This window comes from Nilaparvata lugens, chromosome 8 (assembly GCF_014356525.2).
Source record: "Nilaparvata lugens isolate BPH chromosome 8, ASM1435652v1, whole genome shotgun sequence".
NCBI lineage: Eukaryota > Metazoa > Arthropoda > Insecta > Hemiptera > Delphacidae > Nilaparvata > Nilaparvata lugens.
The window spans coordinates 8,391,175-8,415,536 of NC_052511.1; the positions used below are offsets into that span (position 1 = coordinate 8,391,175).

At 30.9% G+C, this 24,362-nt stretch overlaps 1 protein-coding gene across 9 annotated transcripts; it reads left to right on the forward strand.

Annotated features, from left to right (window-relative positions):
• The first annotated feature begins 4,619 nt into the window (after positions 1 to 4,619).
• Positions 4,620 to 23,448, forward strand: LOC120352614. Of its 9 annotated transcripts, none has more exons than XM_039433860.1 (3): positions 14,406 to 14,533; positions 18,439 to 18,484; positions 23,192 to 23,448. In XM_039433860.1, exons 2-3 carry the CDS (start codon positions 18,446 to 18,448, stop codon positions 23,429 to 23,431), a joined length of 279 nt encoding a protein of 92 aa, XP_039289794.1. In that variant the 5' UTR covers positions 14,406 to 14,533; positions 18,439 to 18,445; the 3' UTR covers positions 23,432 to 23,448. The 9 variants fall into 9 exon arrangements, with proteins under 9 accessions (XP_039289787.1, XP_039289794.1, XP_039289791.1 ...); XM_039433857.1 differs by lacking the exon at positions 14,406 to 14,533 and adding an exon at positions 14,641 to 15,008 and having other exon boundaries at positions 18,428 to 18,484; XM_039433858.1 differs by lacking the exon at positions 14,406 to 14,533 and adding an exon at positions 14,642 to 14,794.
• The last annotated feature ends 914 nt before the right edge of the window (positions 23,449 to 24,362 follow it).

The window sequence follows — 24,362 nt, forward strand, 5'->3', positions numbered from 1 at the left end:
AAAATTGAAATAAATTTTCCATATGTACTACTTATTATTTATAATTAATTACGGTACTAACACTTCGTATGTGTTACGGTAGTGATTCATGGTTTTTGACATAAATGTTGAAACTAGTCGTGTATGGTTTAAAATGAATATTCCAAGGGTACTACTTATTTTCTATAATTAATTACTAACTTCATATGTGGTACGGTAGTGATATATGATTCGTAAGTGATTCATAAGAGGGAAGGTCTGATGAGGCATCAATATCTTGAAGGTTGAATTATGTTGAAGAAGCGTTGAAAGGATTATTGTACAGTAATATAATAATATAGGCTATAAAATAACAATATATACACGTTCAGGATAAGATATAGATGAATTGGGATCATAGGGATGAGTTTATTACGTTGGATGATTCATCCTTATTAGGAATCATCCAAAAAAGTAGTGAATCATTAGACCTAATATGATCATCATAATTTAATCATTCATTATTATCATTCTGTAAATAATGAATTTGGTTGTTATCATTATCATATTGTTATCATTATTACCCGTATCATTCGTGTTTTATTATAAATAGAATAATATATTAATAACCTACTTCTCACATATACTATACTGCCTGGAGTCTGGAATATTCCTAAGCATGTAGTATTTCATGTATCTTCTGTATTTATAACGTTAATAACCACAGACTCTTGAAAATGAATTATTTTTCAAACTAAGTATTTATTTTGTAGGAGCCAAAATATCTGCGGACGTCTCAGAATAATTAAATATCTATGTAGAATTTATCACACAGTACCGTTAAGCCGCGTTCAACAAAATTAGTAACAAAATGTTAATAACTTAATCCTTATGGATTCTATTTTTTGTATGGTTGATGCTCAAGTCAATGATTCTTTATTCCACTTCTCTTGCTTGCTTAACCAATAGAGCCAAGCTTATATAATATAAAATTTTACTTAATCAATCCTGTTGTTAACAAAATAATATTATCATAGTTGTAGGTATAGTTGCTGAATCTACGTGGTAAGAATAGATGATTAGTCTAGATTTTTTAGATCAACTTGTCTTAGAAAAAGATAATAATAATAATAATAATAATATAATATAATAATAATAATAATAATAATAATAATAATAATAATAATAATAATATAATAATAATATCTGAGAACATTATTATTATTTAGAAATAGATGAAATACAGATTTAAGAACTTATATCATATTTTCATCCTTGAATGTTACTGCTAAGACAATTTACTGTATGTAGCCTTACAATATTGTATTCAACTATATAAGCTATAAGGATAATATTTATGTATAAAGAACTAATCTAAAAAATGAAAATAAAAAATACTGTAGGCCTAGTTAGTCCAGAATTTCGTGGTGTAGAGTAGAGAAAACATTGTTCCTATAAATTATGTATATTTTGTAAAGAAATAACTTTTATGGTTGATGATTTACTAGTTGGTAGTGGGTTACCAGTAGATATTATTGGATATTAATTATAATCATAATGTTGTTAATGACAAACTGTGTGTAGATTATGATCATGTAAAAGTATATGAGTATAATAACTGTAGTTTAACATTAGTATTTTTTGACATTTCTTCTCTAAAAATTGGTAGTAGGTTACCAGTAGATATTATTGGATATTAATTACAATCGTCATGTTGTTGTTGACAAACTATGTGTGTAGATGATGATCATGTAAAGTTTATGAGTATACTAACTGTAGTTTAACATTAGTATTTTTTGACATTTCTTCTCTAAAAATTGGCAGTAGGTTACCAGTAGATATTATTGGATATTAATTACAATCATCATGTTGTTAATGACAAACTATGTGTGTAGATTATGATCATGTAAAGTATATGAGTATAATAACTGTAGTTTAACATTAGTATTTTTTGACATTTCTTCTCTAAAAATTGAAGTTTATCCTTGTATAATAATGAAAATTGAGTAACTCAAACACTTGATCAATACAAATCTATTTGGAAATAGTCCACAAAAATAAAATTTAACTTTAAGAAAGTAAACTTAATAGATTATGTTGACAAGCTGCTTCAAATTCACGGCTCACCCAATGTAAGCTAGTCTTTTGAGAGCATCGCGAAGTTTGCTCTCAAAACGATAAGCTCTTTCTTGAATAGTAACTTTTAGGCGTAGATAAAATGTATACAGCCAAGAAAGCGCAAGAACTCTTGGTTCTTGGACAAATCCAAGAATGTTGTATATATTTAGATTTGGAGATAGATTGCACAAAAACTGGAATAGTCTCAATCTTAATCAACTAGCTGTGATGTAACAATCAAAAAAAGAACTATTTATTATAAATCAGCGAAATTCTAGAAATTGTCTCTTATAGGATTAAGATAGCAGGCAGTCTACTAGATAGTAAAATAGACTAAAATTAAATTTGTTGTTGGTTATCCATCTTGTTTCCACTATTTATTACTATTAAATTTTATAAAACTTTAAAGTGAAAAAGCACTCACATTCTTTGATGTGGCGACGTCCGTTTCGTGCTGGTATCGCACATTTTCAAGCCAAACCCAAATTGGCGATACCAGCACGAAACGGACGTCGCCACATCAAAGAATGTGAGTGCTTTTTCACTTTAAAGTTTTTATAAAATTTAATAGTAGTCTGATAAAATTAAATGTTTTCATAGTGATTGTTTTTAAATCTGTAAATTGGCTTTCTGTTATTTTTGTTGGCACAAAGTAGATCTAATACCTGATTAAAATTGATTCTAAATATGAATTAAAAACACTATTAATTTCCTTCAAATATGAATTAAAAGCACGATCAATTCCCTTCCTAAATTAACAAGATATACCGTGTACAGGTTCCAATCTTTGTTTTTTAATTCTATTTCTCCTTGCAAGTCTACTGTACGTATGGCTGACAGTTAATAGCAAGTTAGGGGCTACTCATCAGTAAAATATGTAGTATTGGTACTAGACTAATCGTATCACAGTCATGTCTATTGAAATTTAGTAATTAATATGGTTCTTATGATACATTTAATATTCTAAATACGCCTAGAACAGTACAATTAATTATATATAGTTGGTAAATGTTCACATTTTTAATAAAACTCAAAACATAAAAAATTGATAGAAAGTTTCACCATTCAGTACTTCAATTACTGTTATGTAATTTTTTTAATGTTAACGTTACGCCTGGTTATAATTCAGTGCTACTTGAGGTAGGCGCACACAGATCGTCATCGGACGGACGGCACGCATCGGATGGATCGGACGATTAGATTTGATACATTGTTTTCAATTGGAGTGCGCATACCTATACGATGCGGATAAGTATACGCACTCCAATTGAAAACAATGCATCAAATCTAATCGTCCGATCCGTCCGATGCGTGCCGTCCGTCCGATGACGATCTGTGTGCGCCTACCTTTACTCTAAGGTTTTGAAAGGAATCATTTAATTTTGAATAAAGATTATAGTTTTGTGACAATTTCCTCAGAAGAGCCCATCTGTCATTTGGCTTGGAACATCACTGATCGAATTATTATTGGCTATGATATTCAAGCTGAGGTCTAATTTGATTATAAAAAAGGTGGTAGCTAAACGTTTTCCTTCCCATAGTCATTGAGTAATCTAATTTGACATCTAGAGGTACGGTACAGTGTAGGTTTTTATGTTAATTCCTTTGTCGAAACGTACAAAATCAATTTCACTAACCCTTACTTTACAAACTTAGTGAGATACCTTAATTATTCAATTTTTAATTGCATGTTATTATAATAATTGTCCTCTATATCAATGTTTCCTTGTTACTATTGTGATTGTTGAAATTCATTTATCAATTCTTGTGTTGTACTTTGTTGGATTTAATGTAAAATTTTATCTTTATTGTTAAGTAGAATATTGTTTAAAATATTTGGGAATATTGTTGTTATTTTCGTGGTTATTATAGCTTTTTTGCTGTAATTGTATTTAATTTTTGAAAACGATTTGAAATACTTACTGTTTTGTGTGAATTCTTAAATTATGATGTTATGATCGTTAATATAATAATGTTGATTTATGGCATTTGTTTTTTGTTGAATATACTTAACTTTGTTATAGAATTGAACTGAAAGGGCCGGTTGCACAAAAGACGGTTAAATTTTAATCGTGATTAATTCCAAGGGACCAATCAGAGAAGCCGTCTTTTCAAAAAATCCGTCTCTGATTGGTTATCGTGAAATTAATCACGGTTAAAATTTAACCGGCTTTTGTGCAACCGGGTCTAACAATTTTAAGACATTTTTATAAAAATTGTTTCATAAACGCGACGTGGTATTGCCAAGTTATTAATTGATTATTAAATTATGAAATCGTAAATTTGGCAATTCATTACTGTTGTGAAACACCTGAGATTGTACTAATTATTTGTGGAACAATCAATTTATAATGGAATTCGAGTTGACAGAATAACTTCTAGAAATCACATTGACAAACACTTTACTCATAAAGGAGATAATGGAAATTATTTCTATTAATAGACTACCCTTTTATCATCTCAAACGGATCATCCAAATTACGCAAATGTCAAATTGTTTTATTGGAAAGTTTTAAAAAATGTTGATATCAATCGTAATTTATTTGACGATTCATCCGACGTTATTACAAGTTCATTATCATTGATAATTGCGGTGCAAGTCATACCGGTTCTTATCCTGTTGATAAAACCCACTCGAAAGCTGCTTATCTCCACTAATAGGTACCTATCAGAAATTTAGTTTGAAGGTCCCACAGCAGGTCGAAGCTTTCGTTATTGTTCTAAACAAACTTCAGTCAAGTATCATTCTGTAGTTGAGTGTTTATTACAGGTTTACAAATGACGTTTATTCCAAATATTTGCCATGAAAATGGATCACAACAAAATGGAGCTTACCAGAATGGAACTCAGCAGAATGGAAAAATCACCAACGGAACTTCAAAAAAGGTAAGTGACTCAATATCCAATTCATATTTAGGCGATTGTAAGATTTTGTGTTTTGCCGTACTCTACCTACTTCTCAGTATAGAATGACCTCACGCAATATACCTAATAAATATATACTTATACATTCATTCGTTCACATGACATATAAATGATAAAATTTGTTGAATAAAAATTGATATTGTGGAATTTCTCCATAATTGAAATTTTTTTATCCTTGTCAAAACACGAAACTGCAGTCCTCTGTACAGATCAAATTAATTTGATAAGAAGCAATTGAACAATAAATTATAATAATTATAAAAATTTACTTTCTGTTCGTTCATTATATAGTCGATTGAATTGAAATACAGTATTTTCCCTTGTATGCCAGTGGCGTATCTAGGAAAAAATTCGGAGGGGGATCATAACATTTGAGTAGAAAGCACCTAAATTTTGAGGGGGTCATTGGGGGGCTTGGGGGGTATGGAACTACTAGAGATTTTTTTAAGGTTTGCATGAAACTGAATAAACTATAATCAACTCGATCAATATAAGATATATTGAATTTCTTCATAATAACAGACGGTAAAAAGTGAACTAACTTTGAAGTGCTATCTGTAGTTTCTGTATCCCCTGTTATTCAGCCCCTACGCACTAGACCACTCACTGTCTATAAGAAAATAGCTCATTATTATTATCATTGCTATTGCAGTATTCTCTCATCCCTTATATATTTCTCGACTTACATAGTACAATGTAATAAAAGTATGGCTTTAAATGCTAATATTTGTGGCTAATCCAACCACAAAAAATTCAGGCTTCATTTCGGGGGGGGGGGATATATCCCTATATCCCACCCCCTGGCTACACCACTGCTTGGATCAGAAGCGTTTAGCTTAATTGATTTATAGTTGTAGGTCCTCGTAGCTAATCTGAAAATTTATAATGGATTAGATTTTTTCACAAAAGCATTAAAATTATTTATAAAATACTACTTTAATTCGGTTACTTCGCAAAATTGCAATTTTAAATTCAAGTAAAATATTTCCAACTCAATTGATCATTAAGGTTTCCTCCATTCATCCAATCCATAATATTTGAGCGTTTGGTAATGGGGTTTGAAATTAAAATTGACTGTTAGATGAATAATTCAATATGATCCCCATTTGAATCGCTTCATGCAAAAAGGGCTTCAGTCAAGTGATCATGGTTTTGAGAAAAACAAGAAAAACTGTCTCACTCAAAAACACAGAGAAATTGAAAACACATATTTATTTTATTTGAAGGGAGATATTTTCAATATTGAATTTTTATAAAGAAATTCAATAATTTTTTTATAATTATTGAGTAAAAAATTTTTTTTGTTGGTTGACTGAAGCCCTTTTTGCACATAACCCTATGCAAAGCTCTTGTTGCATGTAAATTCACCTTTATAACACTTTTTTTCACACTCAAGTGACTATATATTGCAAAATTCAACATATTTTGCCACTGGAAAGCAGTATATTATGAACAAAAAAGGATTTTTGACTAAAAACAATACAGTTGAGAATTTTTTAACAGTAAGTTTTAATGATCAGCTCATGTGGAAAAAAGTAAATAAAAAACTTTAAAGTTTTTAATTTTTTCAAATTAAATTTCAATCATCTTGTATTTCTGGATCGATTCCTTCTACTGTAGGCCAGTCCATGATGCTTTTGTAGAACTCAAGATGTTCTTGGGGAATATATGGTAGGAGATGCCTGACGTCGTTCAGCTTTGCTGTTTTGATTGGAATATTACTTTGATAAGCTGCAGCTGGTGGCAAAGTTGGCTTCGCATTCGCATCCTTACACATCTTAAACGAGTGACTCACAATACTATCAATCATTTTCGAGGCATATATTATACCTTGCTTATTTTTGTTGAAAGTCATTTGTCTGTAGCTGCTTATCTCAAAATGAATTTTATTTGCTTTTGGAACGCTTTTTTTGTTTGTTTCTTGTGAGATGCAACTTTTTTTATAATAGGTAGGCCACAAGGCTTTGAAGTTCAGAATATCACTACTTTCAACTTCCTTTACTACAAATTTTGGATTGTTACCAAGCTTAGTGCTGCTACTTTCAATAAGATTTCGAATTTCACCAACAGTGTAAATTCTGTCATACTTTTTAACATGCCGTTTAATTGTGGCAAAATCCCTATCACAGGGCAAAAACGAGTGGCCCCTTACTGGAAAGAACATGGTGACTTTTTCAAAACGACCTGTATCTGTGAGCATCAACAAAAATCTGGTCAATGTGTGATTTTTATTTTGACCCCCACAGTTGTCTGCAAAAAGTCTTAACTCTGTTACTTCTGATGGTACCTCTTTCAGATATTCATAGAGAAACGAGCAAACCTCATTAGGGGTCTTATTGGCCTCACCCTCATGATAAACATAAACTTTTGCTGTCCTTTGTTTTATGTTGTGGATTGAAAAAACATTTACTGTAATCTGTCGCAGGTAAAAAGTTTGCTGGACAGGAATTTGAGGAATGCTGAGATTTTGCATGAAATCCATGCATATGGAAAGTACATGTGATTCATTTTTAGGGTTCATGGCTTCTTCTTGGATTTTGTTGTAAAACTTCTTTGCTCGTCTTTTATGTACCATTAATTCTGCAGTTGCAACTCTCTTAGCTGCATCATTCAAGTGTGGGTTCTTAAGCTTAATGCTAAGCTCTTCACATGTGGAACAGGTGTCAATCTGGGGTCTTCCAAACCTAAGGTTAAAGTTTTCGTGAAAAAACTCATAAAAATATGCTGGACTACAAATTCCTGGGTGTTGGCAACCAATAGATCGTACATAGTTTTAATACTGAGTCTTGCATCCAAATACTCTGTGGCCCTACCAGCATAATGACTAAGCTTAGTTGGAAAACTCTGAATATGGCTTCTAATTTTTTCTTGGTTTTCAATACTCATTCTGTTAACACTAGGTGCCTTTCCCCTTTTGTCTAATGGATTTTTTCCTTCTTTGGCCAGTGATCTCAGTCTTTTCACTCGCTTATCACTAATTGATAGTAATGATAAAAAAGCTTTGTAACATACCGGAGTCCTTTGGTTACCAACCATAACAAAGTAGGTATACATCTTATCAACAGTACGTGCACTATCATCCTTCCGTGGACGTCGTTGCTTCACATCATGAATTTCAATCAAGCTTTGAATGAATAAATCTTGCTCATTTTTAGAAGGTAGGTTCAAAATACGTTGTAGTATGTCGATTCTGTCCAACTCCTGTATTCCATCAAAGCACTTGTGTCTCTTGCAACTGAAACAAAAATAAAATGTTTCAAATTAGATAAGGTAGGTAGGCTAGGTAGGTAAAGCTGGATTTATACAATACTAAAATTAGTAAATTTTAAATACTGATAATCATGTACATTAGGCTAGAAAGAATAGTAATGGTAGAGTACCAGTAAGTACAAGGTATGGGTAGACCAGGTAGAATGGTGATATTAAGCTCAGGAACAAGTTTAACAAAGGATGTACCTTTTAATAATAAATTATTTAACAAAGCAGAAATTCACTACCGGTAAGATAAACTTCTATTGAACACACCATTGAATGAGAAAATTATTATTCAATATCTGCATGACATATTTCATCACAGACAGTTATTGTGTTAATATGAGTGTGAAAAGTTTTTGTTGACATTGGAGTCTTTGATGGATCAAGAAATCCAAGATTGTAAAAATGACTATATCTTATTCAATTAAGTTAATTTTAATTTTTCTTACTTGCATGGAGGTCCTGATTGTTTTGCATGTACAGTTTTCCTTGTAGTTCTTATACTCAGCACCGCTGTTCCTAGCCAGTTTGTTCACGTTTCTTCTATACGTTTCTTCGTGCCTTTTCCTCTTTCCAAAAACAATGTTGGATTCATTGTCATTGTCTTCGTCGCTACTACTAACCATAATGAATTAAAAATAATTTCTTCAATAATAATAATATAAATCAATAATTACTTGAACGGTACTCAAAACAACAGCTTCTAACCTCAACGCAAAAACCGCGAATGAATAAGTAATGCAGAGCAGCTGAATCACAATATACGATTCAGTCAGCTGATCGGAAAAATTTTCGTCACTCTGTGCATAAAGGGCTTCAGTCCGGGACTGAAGCCCTTTCTGCATAGAATATTATACGTAGGTAACTGATTTGACAACGTTAGAGCAGTCAGACTGAATTCCTTTTTGCATAGAACGATGAAACCACCATCTAAAGACATAATTCTGCTCTTAACTCAATTTGGCCATTTTTATGACTGAAGCCCTTTTTGCATGAAGCGATTCATTTATGAACTTAACAACAGTATTATAAGGCCTACTTCATGAAAATGAAACTAGCAAAAGTAACTGTAAATCAATGCAGAGATTCATTATTATCCAAGTTAATACAAATAACAACTGTTAGTCAATTTTTATCAACATGGCTGTAAGATTACTGACTAATAGCCTAATAAGATCCTTTATACATTTTTTCAACATAATTGCCAATGAATTAAAAAAAAATATGAATATTCATAGGAGATTCTGGTTGGAACTGACTCGAAATTTAGTTTCATTTTCAGTTTCACATAATTTGGTGTAGGCCTATTTTATCTTATTACTATTGAGACACTTTATTTTATATGGATATAGCTCAATTTATTTGAGCACACTGATTACTGTTAAAGACCAGCAATTACTTGAATACTTGTTCTGCTCTGATAATTTCTAATTACAGGTAACAACCTGCCAAATAATTATAAAGAAATTATTGGATTGTCAATTTTTTTATGAGACATCTTTAAAAGTTTTTTAAATCCAATGATAATACAAATTGATACAGTATTTCTTGAGAAAAAGGTCAAGTACATAATTTATATGGGTTCATGCACGGTAGTCTAATACTAATGTGTGTAGCCTGTCATACATTATTTGATATATTTGTATAATTTTATATACATTTGTTTTTTATTATGATCCTAGACTTACTTGATCTAGACTTTCGTAAATCGTTAAATTAAGCATGAACTTTGATCTCCAATCAATCCTATTTCCATTCTTTATAATTAAGAATACATGTTACATAAAAAATACGACGATACCGGTACGGTACCGGCACTCTAAATATAGAACAATTATTTATTCACAATAGTCAAAGCTGACAAAGCTAAGCAATACTTAAATATTGCTGATTAAATGATAGCTTTCCCTTGCTACACATCGATTCATGATATTGAATTCTCTAGATTAATCAATTTATAAAATTATATTGAATCTGAAAATGCATAAAAATAATTGAAATCAGTTTCATGAGTACGTCAAATGATAGATAAAATAAAAATATCTATTGAATAGAAGTTAGTATTCCAGGTCAATTTGAACAATTGATGGATAATGCTTGTGTTATCTATACGGTGACCTTGAGATTTGACGTCTATATTTGAGTATTCCATACTATTAGCGGGTTAAAGCGATAAGAATTGAATTCAACATATTTTTTCATGCTAAAAAGATTAAAACTGGGTAGTTCGTGTACTTTTGCCAACTACATAATTAACTTACCTACCTCAAATGAAAGGATTTTCTTCTTTAAAGAATGTTAATAAAGCTCTATCATTATTAAGTGAGTTGGAGTACCTACTAAACAAATATATGTGTTCATATTATTCCCAAAGAATCACAAAAAAACAGCTAAGTAGAGGAATTTAGTTTCTATATTTTAAGGAAGCTACAAGACTTGAATTACTTTCTATCATAAAAAGTTTGTAAAGTAATGTATGATATTTGGTTTCTTCAATTATGTACAGGCATTCATTATTATCTTAATCACTTTTTGTGTAGTTGAGAAGTTGATAATGTGGTAATTATTCATATTTGAAAAAAGACTAAGAAATTGCCAAAACCCACAGATTTATTGATAGTTAGAAAGACCGGTTCCAGTTGTTACACCATTGTCAATCTCTGATAAACCTCTGACAACCTCTGAGTATATCAGAGATTGACAATGGTGTAACAACTGAAACCGGTCTTTCTAACTATCAATAAATCTGTGGTTTTTGGCAATTTGTTAGTCTTTTTATTTAATATTATCTTAATCCATTGGAGACTGAAAATTTCCTGCTCTATCGAAACTCACCCATAGAATTTTCACACATATTGTCACTCGCCTGGTTCTGAAGGACCTCTAGGTCCATCATGCTCCTTATATAACATGTAATTTCACGTTGAGGTGGAAGGACGGTTTAATGCTCTTCAGCATTAAAAAGTCACAGAAATAAGCATTACTCCGAATTGGAGGAAGATTTTACATTAGAAATAAATCATTTCATGGGACAAAGGCTTAATTGTGAACCTAAATAATTATAGCATATCAATTGTATTGTCACTGTGAATCAGAAAATAAATAGTTACTCACTCAAAAGATAAAAACTGTTTACACAACATAGAGTGTTAACTCGCTGTTTATTTTGCTTTTATCAAAATAATATGGAAATCAACATATGCAAATGTTTAACCTAGGTCTATTTCTGAAAGGAATTGAAGCTCCTATGAACACCACCAATACAACTTCTCTAGGAAGTGTTTTGTACAATTTTTTATTTAGATGAAAATTATTGATTGGGGCACTAAAATTTTCCAAGTTTGAAAAGTTGTTGAAGCGTCAAAACCTAATGAGTTGATAAGAGCATAGCATCATGCAAGCGATGTGACCCTGTTATCAGCTCTGGTATCTCAAGACAGTGCTCCGTCTCACTTTTGCTGTGACTGCGTCAAGAGCTGGTGTGTTCTACCGCGTGTGTCTTCTCCATATACGGCCGCGAATTTATTTGTTCAAAATTCAACATGTCCCGTGCTGCAGTTAAGAAAAATGTGAGTTTTGAGTTATATTCATTAAATTTATGAATGGATTTCAGGCTACTTTGTAAGTGTCTTGGATTATTTTTTTGTGCTTGGGTTAGATGGCTACAAAACTAGAATTGGACCTTCTATAGCCTTCAACCTTCCACTTTTACTGCAATAGTTAGGCCTACTATTTTATAATAAGAAAGCAAAGATATTGTCAAATTCCACTAAAAATTTATTAAAAACTTTAAAACAGAACCATGGCTTCACGTACCATTCCTCAGTACAGCTGATGATGCGTTAACTACGTGAAACCATGGTTCTGTTTTAAAGTTTTTAATAAATTTTTAGTGAAATTTGACAATATCTTTGTTTTCTTATTATGGAGAGATTTCACAAAATCACCATCAATTCTACTACTATCTTATAGGTACGGCAGTAGGTACCGCAGTTACCTACAAAATAATAACATCATTATATTACAATATCTTCAATTACGCATCCACTCATCTTCTTGCATTATATCTGTCTCCTTATATCTTTCAGATATGTTATAGTACTCTATACTATACGGTACTCATTATTTGTCTTGTACTTGAGACTATACTTGTGTTATAAATTCTAGAGTATTTAAGACTAGATATTGAAAAATTTCTATACAGACTAGTAAGTTGGCATTCGCTGATTGGAATAGGAGATTTGATTCCGCATTGGAATATTCTATTCTTATAGGCAATGGATTAATATGTAATCAATTATTATGATTAAAATAGGATTGAATTAGCAAATTTTATAATTTTTACATGAATCACTCCACTTGCAAGCAATTTTTCGTTGGAGAACAGATAATGGTTGTTCATTCATGAAAATAATTAATAGGCCTTTCGTACAATAATAGGGAACAAGAAACAGACAGAGTTCGAAACTTATTATTGTTATAAAAACTAGTGAGGAATTGATCAAAAAATAATATTAGCTCTCTATTAGAGTAGATCTAATAAATTAATTTATATTCTAATAAATCATCCTATCAGCTAATTAGATACTGTTTTTCATCAGCACTCCCTTTTCAGGCGATGAAAATCTTAAACTTGGTGTCACAATATTACTTTAGTCTTTATATGTTCCTTTCTGCAAAGAATACTAAACTTATTGAAATATGGGTGTATTCCTAGTAGACAGTTATTTTATGACGATTCCAGATAGTTGTATTGCATTTTACATGCCCTAGGTCATAGCTAATATTTGTATAGACTTGTCATAAACTCTTCACTTTCTTATCATTTAACATTCATGATTGTTACCGTACCATGAAAAATGTGTTGATAGATAAACACCGTACCGGTAATAATTAATAGGAAACATTCAAATAAAATTATAACGAGAACAGTTCAGAAATTAATACTATTTATATTTTAAACAAGCAGAGAAAATTCTTCCAGCACTGGAATAGACAACTTGATTTTTAAAAATAAAATTCACAATATACAAAGGATAATTATGGGGTTTATATTATATAAAATGCATACTAGTACATCATAATAGAATACATCACAATAACTGTTTATAACGTATTCAAATTTAATTGACCTTGACTCATTGAAGTTCTTTATTGCAAAATATTAAACATTCTTTTATCTCAAATGATAAACTAATAACCTTGACTCGAGATGCAGGGAATGAAACCGATAATTGAACGCTCATCAAAATTAATTATTGTAGACAAGATTTCTGATTTATTGAATGAAATATTTCAATGAAAATCTTGTAATTGTAGAAATATGTTGACAAAGGGCTAGGTCTCAAGCCAGAACATAATTGACTACCTACATACCTTTATAGGTGTAGTACCGTAGACTAATAAACTATTGATACTGTCTTGCAATATTTTATTTATAGGTCTGATTAATAATAGTAGATATTCTTAATATATGAAATATGAATTTTAGTTAAGGTATAGTACTCTACTCTCATCTTGTAAGAAGTCTAAAAATGAACTCAACCCGTAACGCTTAAATCTGCAATTTCCCCAATTATCAAGGAGTTAGTTATCAGCTAATATATTATTTTGTTTTAGTCGTAGTTTATTTTATTAAACGATGAGAGTGAATTAGAAAGTCTCTCGTGCACACAAAAATAATAGGTACCATAACTATTAATCTCAATTAGGCCTTAGCTAAAAATCAATGAATGAACAAATTAGCGTTCATTTGAAATTACCGGGCTTGATTGAATTTGAAATAATGCAGAACTAAAAATACAGTGACTGTTATTCAATCAATTTAATACTGAATGATTTAAGTCCTACTATTTAGCTGAAAATATATTTAAATAATAATTGTTAATGATTCATTATTATTATTGCTTGGATTTATTTTGTTATATTATTTTGAAAATATTATGTAGGATATTTATTTTACACATGTTATCTCAAACATATGGAAAATGGTGTTGAATAATGTTGGTTTTCTTAGTGTCAGGAGCTTTTCAATTTTTGGCGCTTCGGCAGTCAGTTTGTTAAATGTTAACTTATGTTTAGAATACGCCCACTTCCAAAAAATTGCAAAACAATATTAGTTGGTTTTAAAGGTTTAAGTTTAAATAAAAATGACAAAATTCATTTAAAAAGTGGAAGAAAATTGCTAAACTGCTCTTTGATTATGAATGCTTTGAAAAAGACCGTCTCAGATATTTCTATAGATGTAGACCACATTTCAACAGCATCTACTATTCAGGTAAAATAAATAAATTATTGAGTATAAATTATTTTGAACAGAATTAATTTATGAATTATTTTGCTAAACCTTAAAAGGACTTTGCGTTTGGCAAACCTGAATCCTGAATATTGTATAGCCAAGTTGAAGGTTAGGTTGTTAACCTATGTTTTGGTTATTTTATTGCACAAGTGTTTGATCATTTTAGACTGGTTATTACCATTTTATTTTTGAGTTTTTTTAATTCACAAGTCAATTTCTGCATCTGCTTTTTACTAGAAAGTTAGTACAGCTTTATTGTTATTTTCCGGTACCGTACTTTCAGTTTTCTATCATCTTCATCACTCTGGCCTTCAACCGTATAACCTGTTGATTGATTCAATACATTTTTTAACCTTTCTTTGACATTTCGTCCTTGTCAATCCAGCATAGTACAAAACTATTTTTTAGTGATTCCAATTTTTGTTCTGCATACTGACTAGTGAATTTTTAAAAGGTAAATAGTGTAACTTCTTTATTGTCTTTCAGTAGCCTAATACTTCAAAAAGTATAGGCCTAACCTATTATTTTTTTGGCAAACATTCCAATTGTAGGCTACCGTATAGTTTTTATTGCAATTTTGCCATCACATGTGTTTTGATAAACTGAATATCATCTCTTGCCAATCGAATTTGGCTATCTCAACTTCCTAACGTCGCATGCAATGTCAATTTATTACGGTATAGTCTAATGTAAAATTGCTTGAATTTTGTTAACTTTCAAGTTATTTACAGATTGGTGTGTTATTAGTTAGAATAGTCTATCATTTCGATTTTAACATGTTTTGGCATTACAGTAATTTGAAAATGTGTATCTTGTGGGCTTTAATATCATTCTTGTAAGAATAAACTGAAACAAGCAGGCTAAATTTAAAAATTTTAATTTGTTGTAAGTTTTTAGTGAAACTAAATGAACAACCAACTTTGATTCTAAAAACATTTAGGCTATAGCTAAAAATCAAATTATATGTCAAAATATACCTCAAGACCTGAGATAGACTGAGATTTCAACACTATTGTTTTCAAACTTAGGGCTAGACCATATTAGGCATTTCTATAGGCGTTATAAGAGTCGGCAGGGCAGGAAGCTCTCCGATTTGGTTTGCGCCTAATATAGTCTTGTCCTTCGTTAGGCTACTACCTATATTTTTGTTTGGTGGTATGATATGTATGATCTGTATTGATATGATACAGGCTGCATAATATGTACCGTAATGAATCTATTTAATAATCACTCATATTTATTTGAATTTCAACTCCATAGTTTTATCAATTATTGGTTTTTCATGCACATTTCTATTTTTTTAGTCGTCCATGAATAAGTAACTTATATGACATTTTTATAGTCTAACTACTAATGATTCCGTTGACAAAACAACTGAAAAAGCTTATTTCCTATGGCTTTTCTATCAGGTAACTTTCATTCTTAATCATTATAAATTTTGTTCAAATGCAGACCATATGCTTTATGTTCTAATACGGCTTTTAAACGGGTGATATAGAATATAAGGTCTGTCAGTACTTTCTATGTTCATGTTCACTAATCCACTCTTCTTAAGATTATGAATTACAATTATTTCATAAGAATGAATTATTTTGTTCACATACCTAACATTCAAGAGACCAATCAAATTTTCCCTTTTTTAAGTTAATCTGAAACGTCAAATTTACAGTTTCAATTTATGTACAGTAGGTTATATTCTTAAGCTGAGTTTACACCAACGTTATTAACAAAATGTTAATAACTTAATCCTTATAGATACTATTAGATTAAACATAATTTATCATACACCATCATGTGTTTGGCAAGCTCCGTTCAATCTAATAGAATCTATAAGGATTAAGCTATTAACATTTTGTTAATAACTTTGGTGTAAACGCGGCTTTATAGTTTGTTATCATTGAGTAGCTAAAAATGAGTTCTAAAAAAATTTAAAAATCAATACATTGTTCCAAAAATCAACAATATTAGTATTTTCATATATCTCACCATCGTAGCTCACGCACAAGCCCCGGGTTTATGTGGGCATCATCCTCAGCAGAAAAAACCTCCATAATCACAGTAAAGATCACTCCGTACGACATGTTTTAAGAATACTCGTCTCCTCCACACCTGCTCAATTATTGACATAATTTTTAAAGAAAATGTTTCACCAAATTTTGTAACAACGTATCTTTGTTGCACTTCTCATAGAAAATAAGACTGCATAGAATTTAATCAAACGTAGCCACTCATGATGAAATGACTAATGCCAAAGATTATTATCAACTAGGATGTCACTGTTACAAAATTCATGTACAGTTCAAGATAAGAATCATCTCAAGTATTTATTTTCCTTGTCTTTAGATTCAGATATTCGTGTGAGTTTGCACGCACACCAGTTTCGTTATAGATTATTTGAGCTGATTCAAAATATATAATACAGTTAATTCAACAACTCTATAATATATTATGATATATCTAATCTGTGATAGGTTGATTGGAAAAATGTTTCATTCATCCATTGAAAATAGTATTCTGTATTGAAATACCAATACCTAATACTCTTACTGTAAACAATTCACTGCAATCTTATATCTTGAGGATTTAAATATAAGAATATTATCTACTTCTCCTAAAATACATAATTCAAACAACTTATACAAAAAAAAACACTTCACTTGAATGAGCTACTTTTTATAAATAGATAAAAACAATATAAAAACCTTGTAGTACCCTTTATTATTTAAAATATTACAATGACTAGTTTCGACCATTAGGTCATTTTCAAGTTGAAAGTGCTAACGTGCTAAAGTTCGACCTAAGTCGAACTAGTTGTTGTAATATTTTTAATAATAAAGGGTACTTCAAGTTTCCATATTGTTTTTATTAATTTACTTATACAAATAAATAAGTACCTAGCTAGCCAATAACTAATGATGGATATGAAGAGTCATAACTCCATTCTGTTATCGCTGCAATTTCTATTCAGAATTTAGTCTCATCCTCTATCTCATTACACAAAAGTAATTGTTTTTTGTGGATATGATCAGAAAAATATAAATCGCTCATTCATCTAAAAATTGAAATTTTCCAATCGAATTTCTATAGTTATACCAGTATAACATAGTTGGATAAACCCACCGATCAATATTATTCAAGTGAAATAATTTTATTATTAAACGAAATTCCAAATTAAATGCTGTAATTCACCCCGAAGACTTCTGCTACTGCAAATATTGACAACAGGGTAAACAGCTAGATGGAAATTCTATGAGTGCTACTATTCAAAAATCATTTGTCAGCACGGGAATTATTCAAAAGTTTTCAATGATTTTACCATTGTTCTAAAATACATGATACAGTAACTACTATAATCTATAAAAAAAATGCACATTACCTCAGAGAGCAAGTTGAAAATATTCATGAGAATAGAAAATTTTATTTTCCAGGTTAATATCCATCTAAAAATAATTAAAAAGTAATTTCATTTAAAACAAAACCATACAAACTCTAAAACAGAATTACCTGTGTTTTTGTAGTTATATAAGATTTTACCTTACATTGGGAAGGATTTCTGGAGGAAACTGATTGGAGGAGGGTTATTGGTGGAAAACTCTTACTGGGTATGAGGTGGTAGACCTCAACTGCGCGTGTGTTAAGTGTAAGAGAGAAAGAGTAGATTGGATTGTGCGTGAGTGTGAGAGAGGGAATGTATTGTGCGTGTGTGATCGCTAGAGCTAGGTTATTTTTGAATCGAGAGGTGAAGAGGCCTTACTGCCAGCATTATAAAATAAGCTGGCACTTTCCCCAATGCTAGTTGTGTGTTTGTTGAACGCGCTCAAGGATTGTTTGAAAAGTTGCCCTTCACCTCTAAGGACTACTAAGCATTTGCAGTTTGTTCACAGGAGAAAAATGGTGTGGCCTTCACAACACGATATTCCACCCCAGGAGGTATGAAACCTTTTAGGAGTGTCTGCTTGAAAACGATGCACTTTTTTAGTTTGCTTAGTTTGACCGGTGTGGAAATTTTCGGTTTATCGCTTATCTGTCTAATCACAAATCAGTTTCTTTAATTATTGCTTCAAAACACGATTTTCCTAAACTCTCAACCTTTCTGTCATCTTCTGTTCTACTAAATCTACTCTACTTATCCTTTCACCTTCTCAGGAATCTTAATATCTACTCCCTCAATCTCTCAATCTGACTGGTTAGTCCCAGTAGGAATAAACCTTTTTGGCCTCCAACTTCTTTTATATCTCTCCCTATTTTCATTTGTAGAAATCTCTTTTAATGTCGTATTGAACAATTCTCTTAGAATTATGAAACTTGGACAAACTCTGTTAGTCATCTATTTCTTATTACTTTCAGATTAGTGGTAGCAGTTTTTCAATAGATTCCCTTTGTATTATCTTTTAAATAACCTGTAATCTTAAAACAAATTTATGTATGCATTGATAGATACAATATCATTCTCATTATTATGAATAATTGGGAAAGGAATAACAAACAAGCTTGAAGCCCAAAACCGTTCCTTTCCCAAATTTGGATAGAAATTGTTCAAAAATAGGTATGTTTATCATAATTTTTGTCCAATTTTGAGTCCAAAATATATATAAAAACTAGGAATTTAGATAAGTTGAAAACCAAATTTAACGAAGTTTAGAGAGCTATTTATAATGTAAATTCATCAACAGTGGATGTATGAATTTAATTAAAAATTATGTATAAAAAATTTTGTTTTATCTGCTTCAACTGACTCCCTTCAAACCTATCAATTCAAACTACTAATAAATATTACTATCACTACTTCTAATAATAAATAATTTGACAGACTATCTCTTAATCATTTTCTAATCCCTAGAAAAATTATGAAGTTGAACTTAATCTTATGTAATGTATAATAGTACTGTACATATTATATTCAGTTACTATAGTTCATACCACATTCTCATGCACTGCTTGAATCCAAACACCAGTCACGAATTCACGAAGACTTCTCTAAAATTTGTCACCTATTTTTTATCGCACCTTTGACGTTATCTTCCAATGTCTTCTTTGCTGCTACTTTTGCACGGCTTTATCTCCATACAGCTTGAAATTCCATTGAAAAGCATGGAAAGCTGTGTGTTGTAGAAGAATATAGTTGCATTCCAAACTATATTATTAGAATATTTATTGTAGTTTGTATCATCTCCTTGCATTTATTCAGGGCTCAATAATATTAGAAGAAACAACCTGTCACAATTATTTATCTAGAGTTCTAAGAGCCTTGAGCTAGTTTTTTGATATTTGAGAAGGAAAACTAGGCATTTTACATGATAATAAACTATCCTCTTATCAAAAAATGGGGCTTTTTGAGGTCTCTTATTATCGAAAGCCTGTAAAATTATCAGAACCCTATGTTTTCACGCTATTTTTGTTTCGATATATATTGAATTAGGCAAGAAATTTGTTCGCACTTCTATATTTAAATAATTTATGCATAATTGTTGAAAAATTGGACGAAAAGTCAGTTCAATAGCTTCAGGGCTTCTTAAATTAGAAATTTATGAATTAAATATAATATATTCTTGCCTGATCCTGATTTCCTGATCAAATTCATAAATTTCTAATTTAAGGAACCCTGAAGCTATTGAACTGACTTTTCGTTCAATTTTTCAACAATTATGCATAAATTATTGAAATTTAGAGGTGCGAACACATTTCTTGCCTAATTCAATACATCGGAACAAAAATAACGTGAAAAAAACATAGGGAGCTGATAATTTTTCAAGCTTCTGATAATAAAAGACCTCAAAAAGCTCCATTTGATAAGAGGATAGTTTATTATCATGAAAATAATAATATTATTTCAGGCAAGAATATTTTGATTTGCATTTTTATATTTCAAAAACTAATGCACAATAATGTTAAAAAAGGGTGTCGAAGATTCAGTTTCAAAGGTTCTCTTGTTAATCAATGAGAAATTCATTCATAAGTTGCTATCAATCAATCAGTAAAATACCTAACTGGTGAGAGACCAAACTACGTGACTTACTCCATCAGTCACCATCAAATCAATCAATATTCTTATTGTTATCCTTACAATGCATAAAAGCATCCTTATTGATTGATAGATTGATAAGCTTTATGACCTCAATTGATTGTATCTTTGCTGGTAAATCCCATGTCTAGTATCCTCTTTACAGTTATCACACTTGAAATACATTATTTATATTGAGTACGGTAATAATTATCACTACAGCTAGTCGTCATACTTCATGTCAGTTATGTTATGAATGAGTGTCAGTTATGTTATGAATGAACTTATGTTATGAGATACCTTGCTCTACAACAGCATTTACAAGACCGTATTATTCTATAGACATAAGCTACTGTGAATATAGAAGGTAAATGTAAGTTATATTTTTCTTGCAATATTTCTTTGATTTTTCATATTTTGTGGACCACACATCCTCGTAATTTAAATAATTTATTTTGATCAAACTAGTAGTTCTGTGAACAGTAGACCTCACGCAGTATTCTCATCCACAAGTACCTGATTGAAACTATAGACCTTATGGAAATACAGCAATAGACTGGCTTCTCCACACATCTGTGTAATCACTTGTCAGCTTATTTATGATGAATAATTCTATAGTCTGAGTTTTACTCTTTTATTGGCGTATGAAGGAGGCTCCTTTTTCCTTTTATATTATCCTTGAAATGCAAAATTTCCAAAAACCTTGTATATACGTCGACGCGCAATTAAAAAAGGAACATACCTGTCAAATTTCATGGAAATCTATTACCGCGTTTCGCCGTGAATGCGCAACATATAAACATTTAAACATTAAGAGAAATGCCAAACCGTCGACTTGAATCTTAGACCTTAATCTTAGACTCAATTACTGAAATACGAGTAAGTCTCTTTTAGACGTTTTTACGATTATGATTAAGTGATATTAAATCCCGGGTAACAAATTTCCATCTTTTCATAATATCTTACTCAATTACTGAAATACGAGGAAGTCTCTTTTAGACGTTTTTACGATTATGATTAAGTGATATTAAATCCCGGGTAACAAATTTACATCTTTTCATAATATCTTACTATTCTGTTAGGTGATTCGTTATAGAAACAGAAACAAGTTCAGATCTAGACTGTGTTAATTATTACGTCTTTGTCGTTCAATTTTAAAAAATGGAGTCATTATTCAAACTCACAGGTTTCGACTACTCCATGATAATTACTCAGATAATTACTGTTGACCTTGAATAAACGAGTGGGCTGACAGGTGATTTCAAATATTTTTAAGTGTTATACTACTTTCAAGTGTAAAGTAGGCTTACTGCTGCCTGTAATCTGTTTACAAACACATTTTACTGCATCAATAAATAATCAGAAAAAGTTATCGAAAAACTGAAAGCTTCAATAGGCTTAGGGTAACCGTCCACTTGAACCGATCCGTTCGGCCGTTGGATCGGACGAATCTGCCGCCCGTTAATTCGGCCGAATATGGTCGTCCATTGGAACCGTTTACGTCAGTCTAGGTCTAGTTCAGTAGTTGGCTGAACTATTTAATATTGAATAAATATTAATATTCTGTCTTGATTTTATTTCTCTCAGCCCCAATGAGTATGTTATTAGTTTTCTTTTTTTTCTTTTCATGTTTCATTTTATTGGAAGAAAAATTCATAAAATCCTCTTGAACTTGAACTATTTTATTTATTGAAAAATAAATTAAAAAATAAAATAATTGAAAAATAAAATAAATAAATCAATAACGTCTATCTTGATTTTACACTCCATACTCAATAGACCTTTTCAACCTCTTCGTTTCTGCTGTAATGAAAGTTGAAAGTATAAAATGTTATGTATATTTTTTGGGTTATAATTAAACACAAATCTTCCATATAAAATACTTGTAATGTCTTATGAATCCTTCAATTTCATTCATACTTGTTATAGTTGACAGTAACTTTTATAGTTGATCCTTGATGTAAATTATGTCCCTCCTTTTTTAATCCGTCAGTCTGTCTCATGTTTGGTGATTGTTTTGTAAAGAAAGTGCATTTTGTTGCTTTTCAATCCACAACCAATATAATTATAAAGCTGTTATGCTTTTACATTAATTTAATAATTCGCAAAATAGGCTATGCTCTTTTCATTCAAGAGAATGTTTACCTATTGAATGAATAAGACTAAGAAAATGTCAAAAACCACAGATTTATTGATACTTAGAAAGACCGGTTTCGGTTATTACACCATTGTCAATCTCTGATGAATGTCTATACGTTTATGCAGTTTATCAGAGATTGACAATGGTGTAATAACCGAAACCGGTCTTTCTAAGTATCAATAAATCTGTGGTTTTTGAGAATTTCTTAGTCTTTTTCATATATATAAATGTCTATACGTTTATGCAGTTTATCAGAGATTGACAATGGTGTAATAACCGAAACCGGTCTTTCTAAGTATCAATAAATCTTTGGTTTTTGACAATTTCTTAGTCTTTTTCATTCAATATGAATAATTACCATAATATCAACTTCTCAACTACACAAAAAATGTTCACCTATATCAGTGGATGTATTTGTTATGTAACCCTTCAATATTCCTCTTCCAAATTTGAATTAATATCTAAAATGTATTAATTTTAATTGTTTGTTAATTAGATGCCAGGAGTGGCTAGGCCTGGAGATATCAGCAAGAACCACTTGGAGTACATGACTCAGCTTGATGCCACAGGCAATGGTCCCTCCAGGAGGTACAGACTCTCAGGAATCATCTGTACCATGGGTAAGAAATCACTTTTAATACCACCAAGAAAAGTCCAATTATTGGTATTTTGCTGTTGTTTAAGACTGTCCACAGTCCGGGCGCAGCATATACAATTTTCAAGTAATAAATCTTGAATGGTAGCCTATTTGATGTGATCTACAACTGATCTTTTCACCGAAAATGTTTTTAAATTCTTTCACAATTTCGAAATTTATTATTTTTTGTGTATGTAATTGAAAACAGTACGATAATAATATTGACTGTAGTTGATAATAGTCATTGTTTGTATTCTCTATTTAAAGCGAAGATACAACAAACTTGAATATTGTTGTATAATTGTAGTGTAATGAATAGTGTTGTGCGCTGGTCTACCAGAAATGAATAAGTTACCATGCGATCAAAAATTTGTAGTCATACAATTAGGCACTACAATACAGTAACAATAGCGTAAGTAGATATCCTATGGTATAGGGCGTTTATGTCGCAACTTTTACTGTTATCTCAAGCCGATTAATGTGGATTTTTACTGTTTTAACCGGGTAAGAGTGTATGAACTGCACAATATGAGAGACTACCAGCGTCATAAAGCTTCACGGGAAAGAACTACGTGGACTATCGGCTTGAGATAATAGTAAAAGTTGCGACATAAACGCCATATACTATGGGATATCTATTCATGCTATTGTTTATCTATGGTACTACTCACACTAGCGCGACTCAAATCGTACAACTCTAGTCGCGGATACCGGACTTTCCGACTATACAACTTGACTTATTTAAAATTGTGTAATTAACGGCTTATTTTGATCAAACTTTTTCAGTGGTATAAAATGAGTAATTTGACTACCTTTACAACAAATTCCAACGTGTTCTCGTTTATATTCACTCTATTTCATTTTGGATCCTTACCTTCTTTTTATTGAACATGAGCAGGGGTTACCCTTGTTCCGCAAGGGACTGTTTAAAGCACGAATAGATTGAATTTAGTTTTATAGCTCCATACAGATATTAAAATAAAAAGTATCAAAAAAGATCTGGTTTTTATCTTACATAATATTTGTATCA

Coding starts and splice junctions, on each gene's coding strand:
- LOC120352614 (XM_039433852.1), top strand. CDS start 18,344: ATGCTAGTTGTGTGTTTGTTGAACGCGCTCAAGGATTGTTTGAAAAGT. Junction 18,485..23,191: donor ACGATATTCCACCCCAGGAG/GTATGAAACCTT, acceptor TTTGTTAATTAG/ATGCCAGGAGTGGCTAGGCC.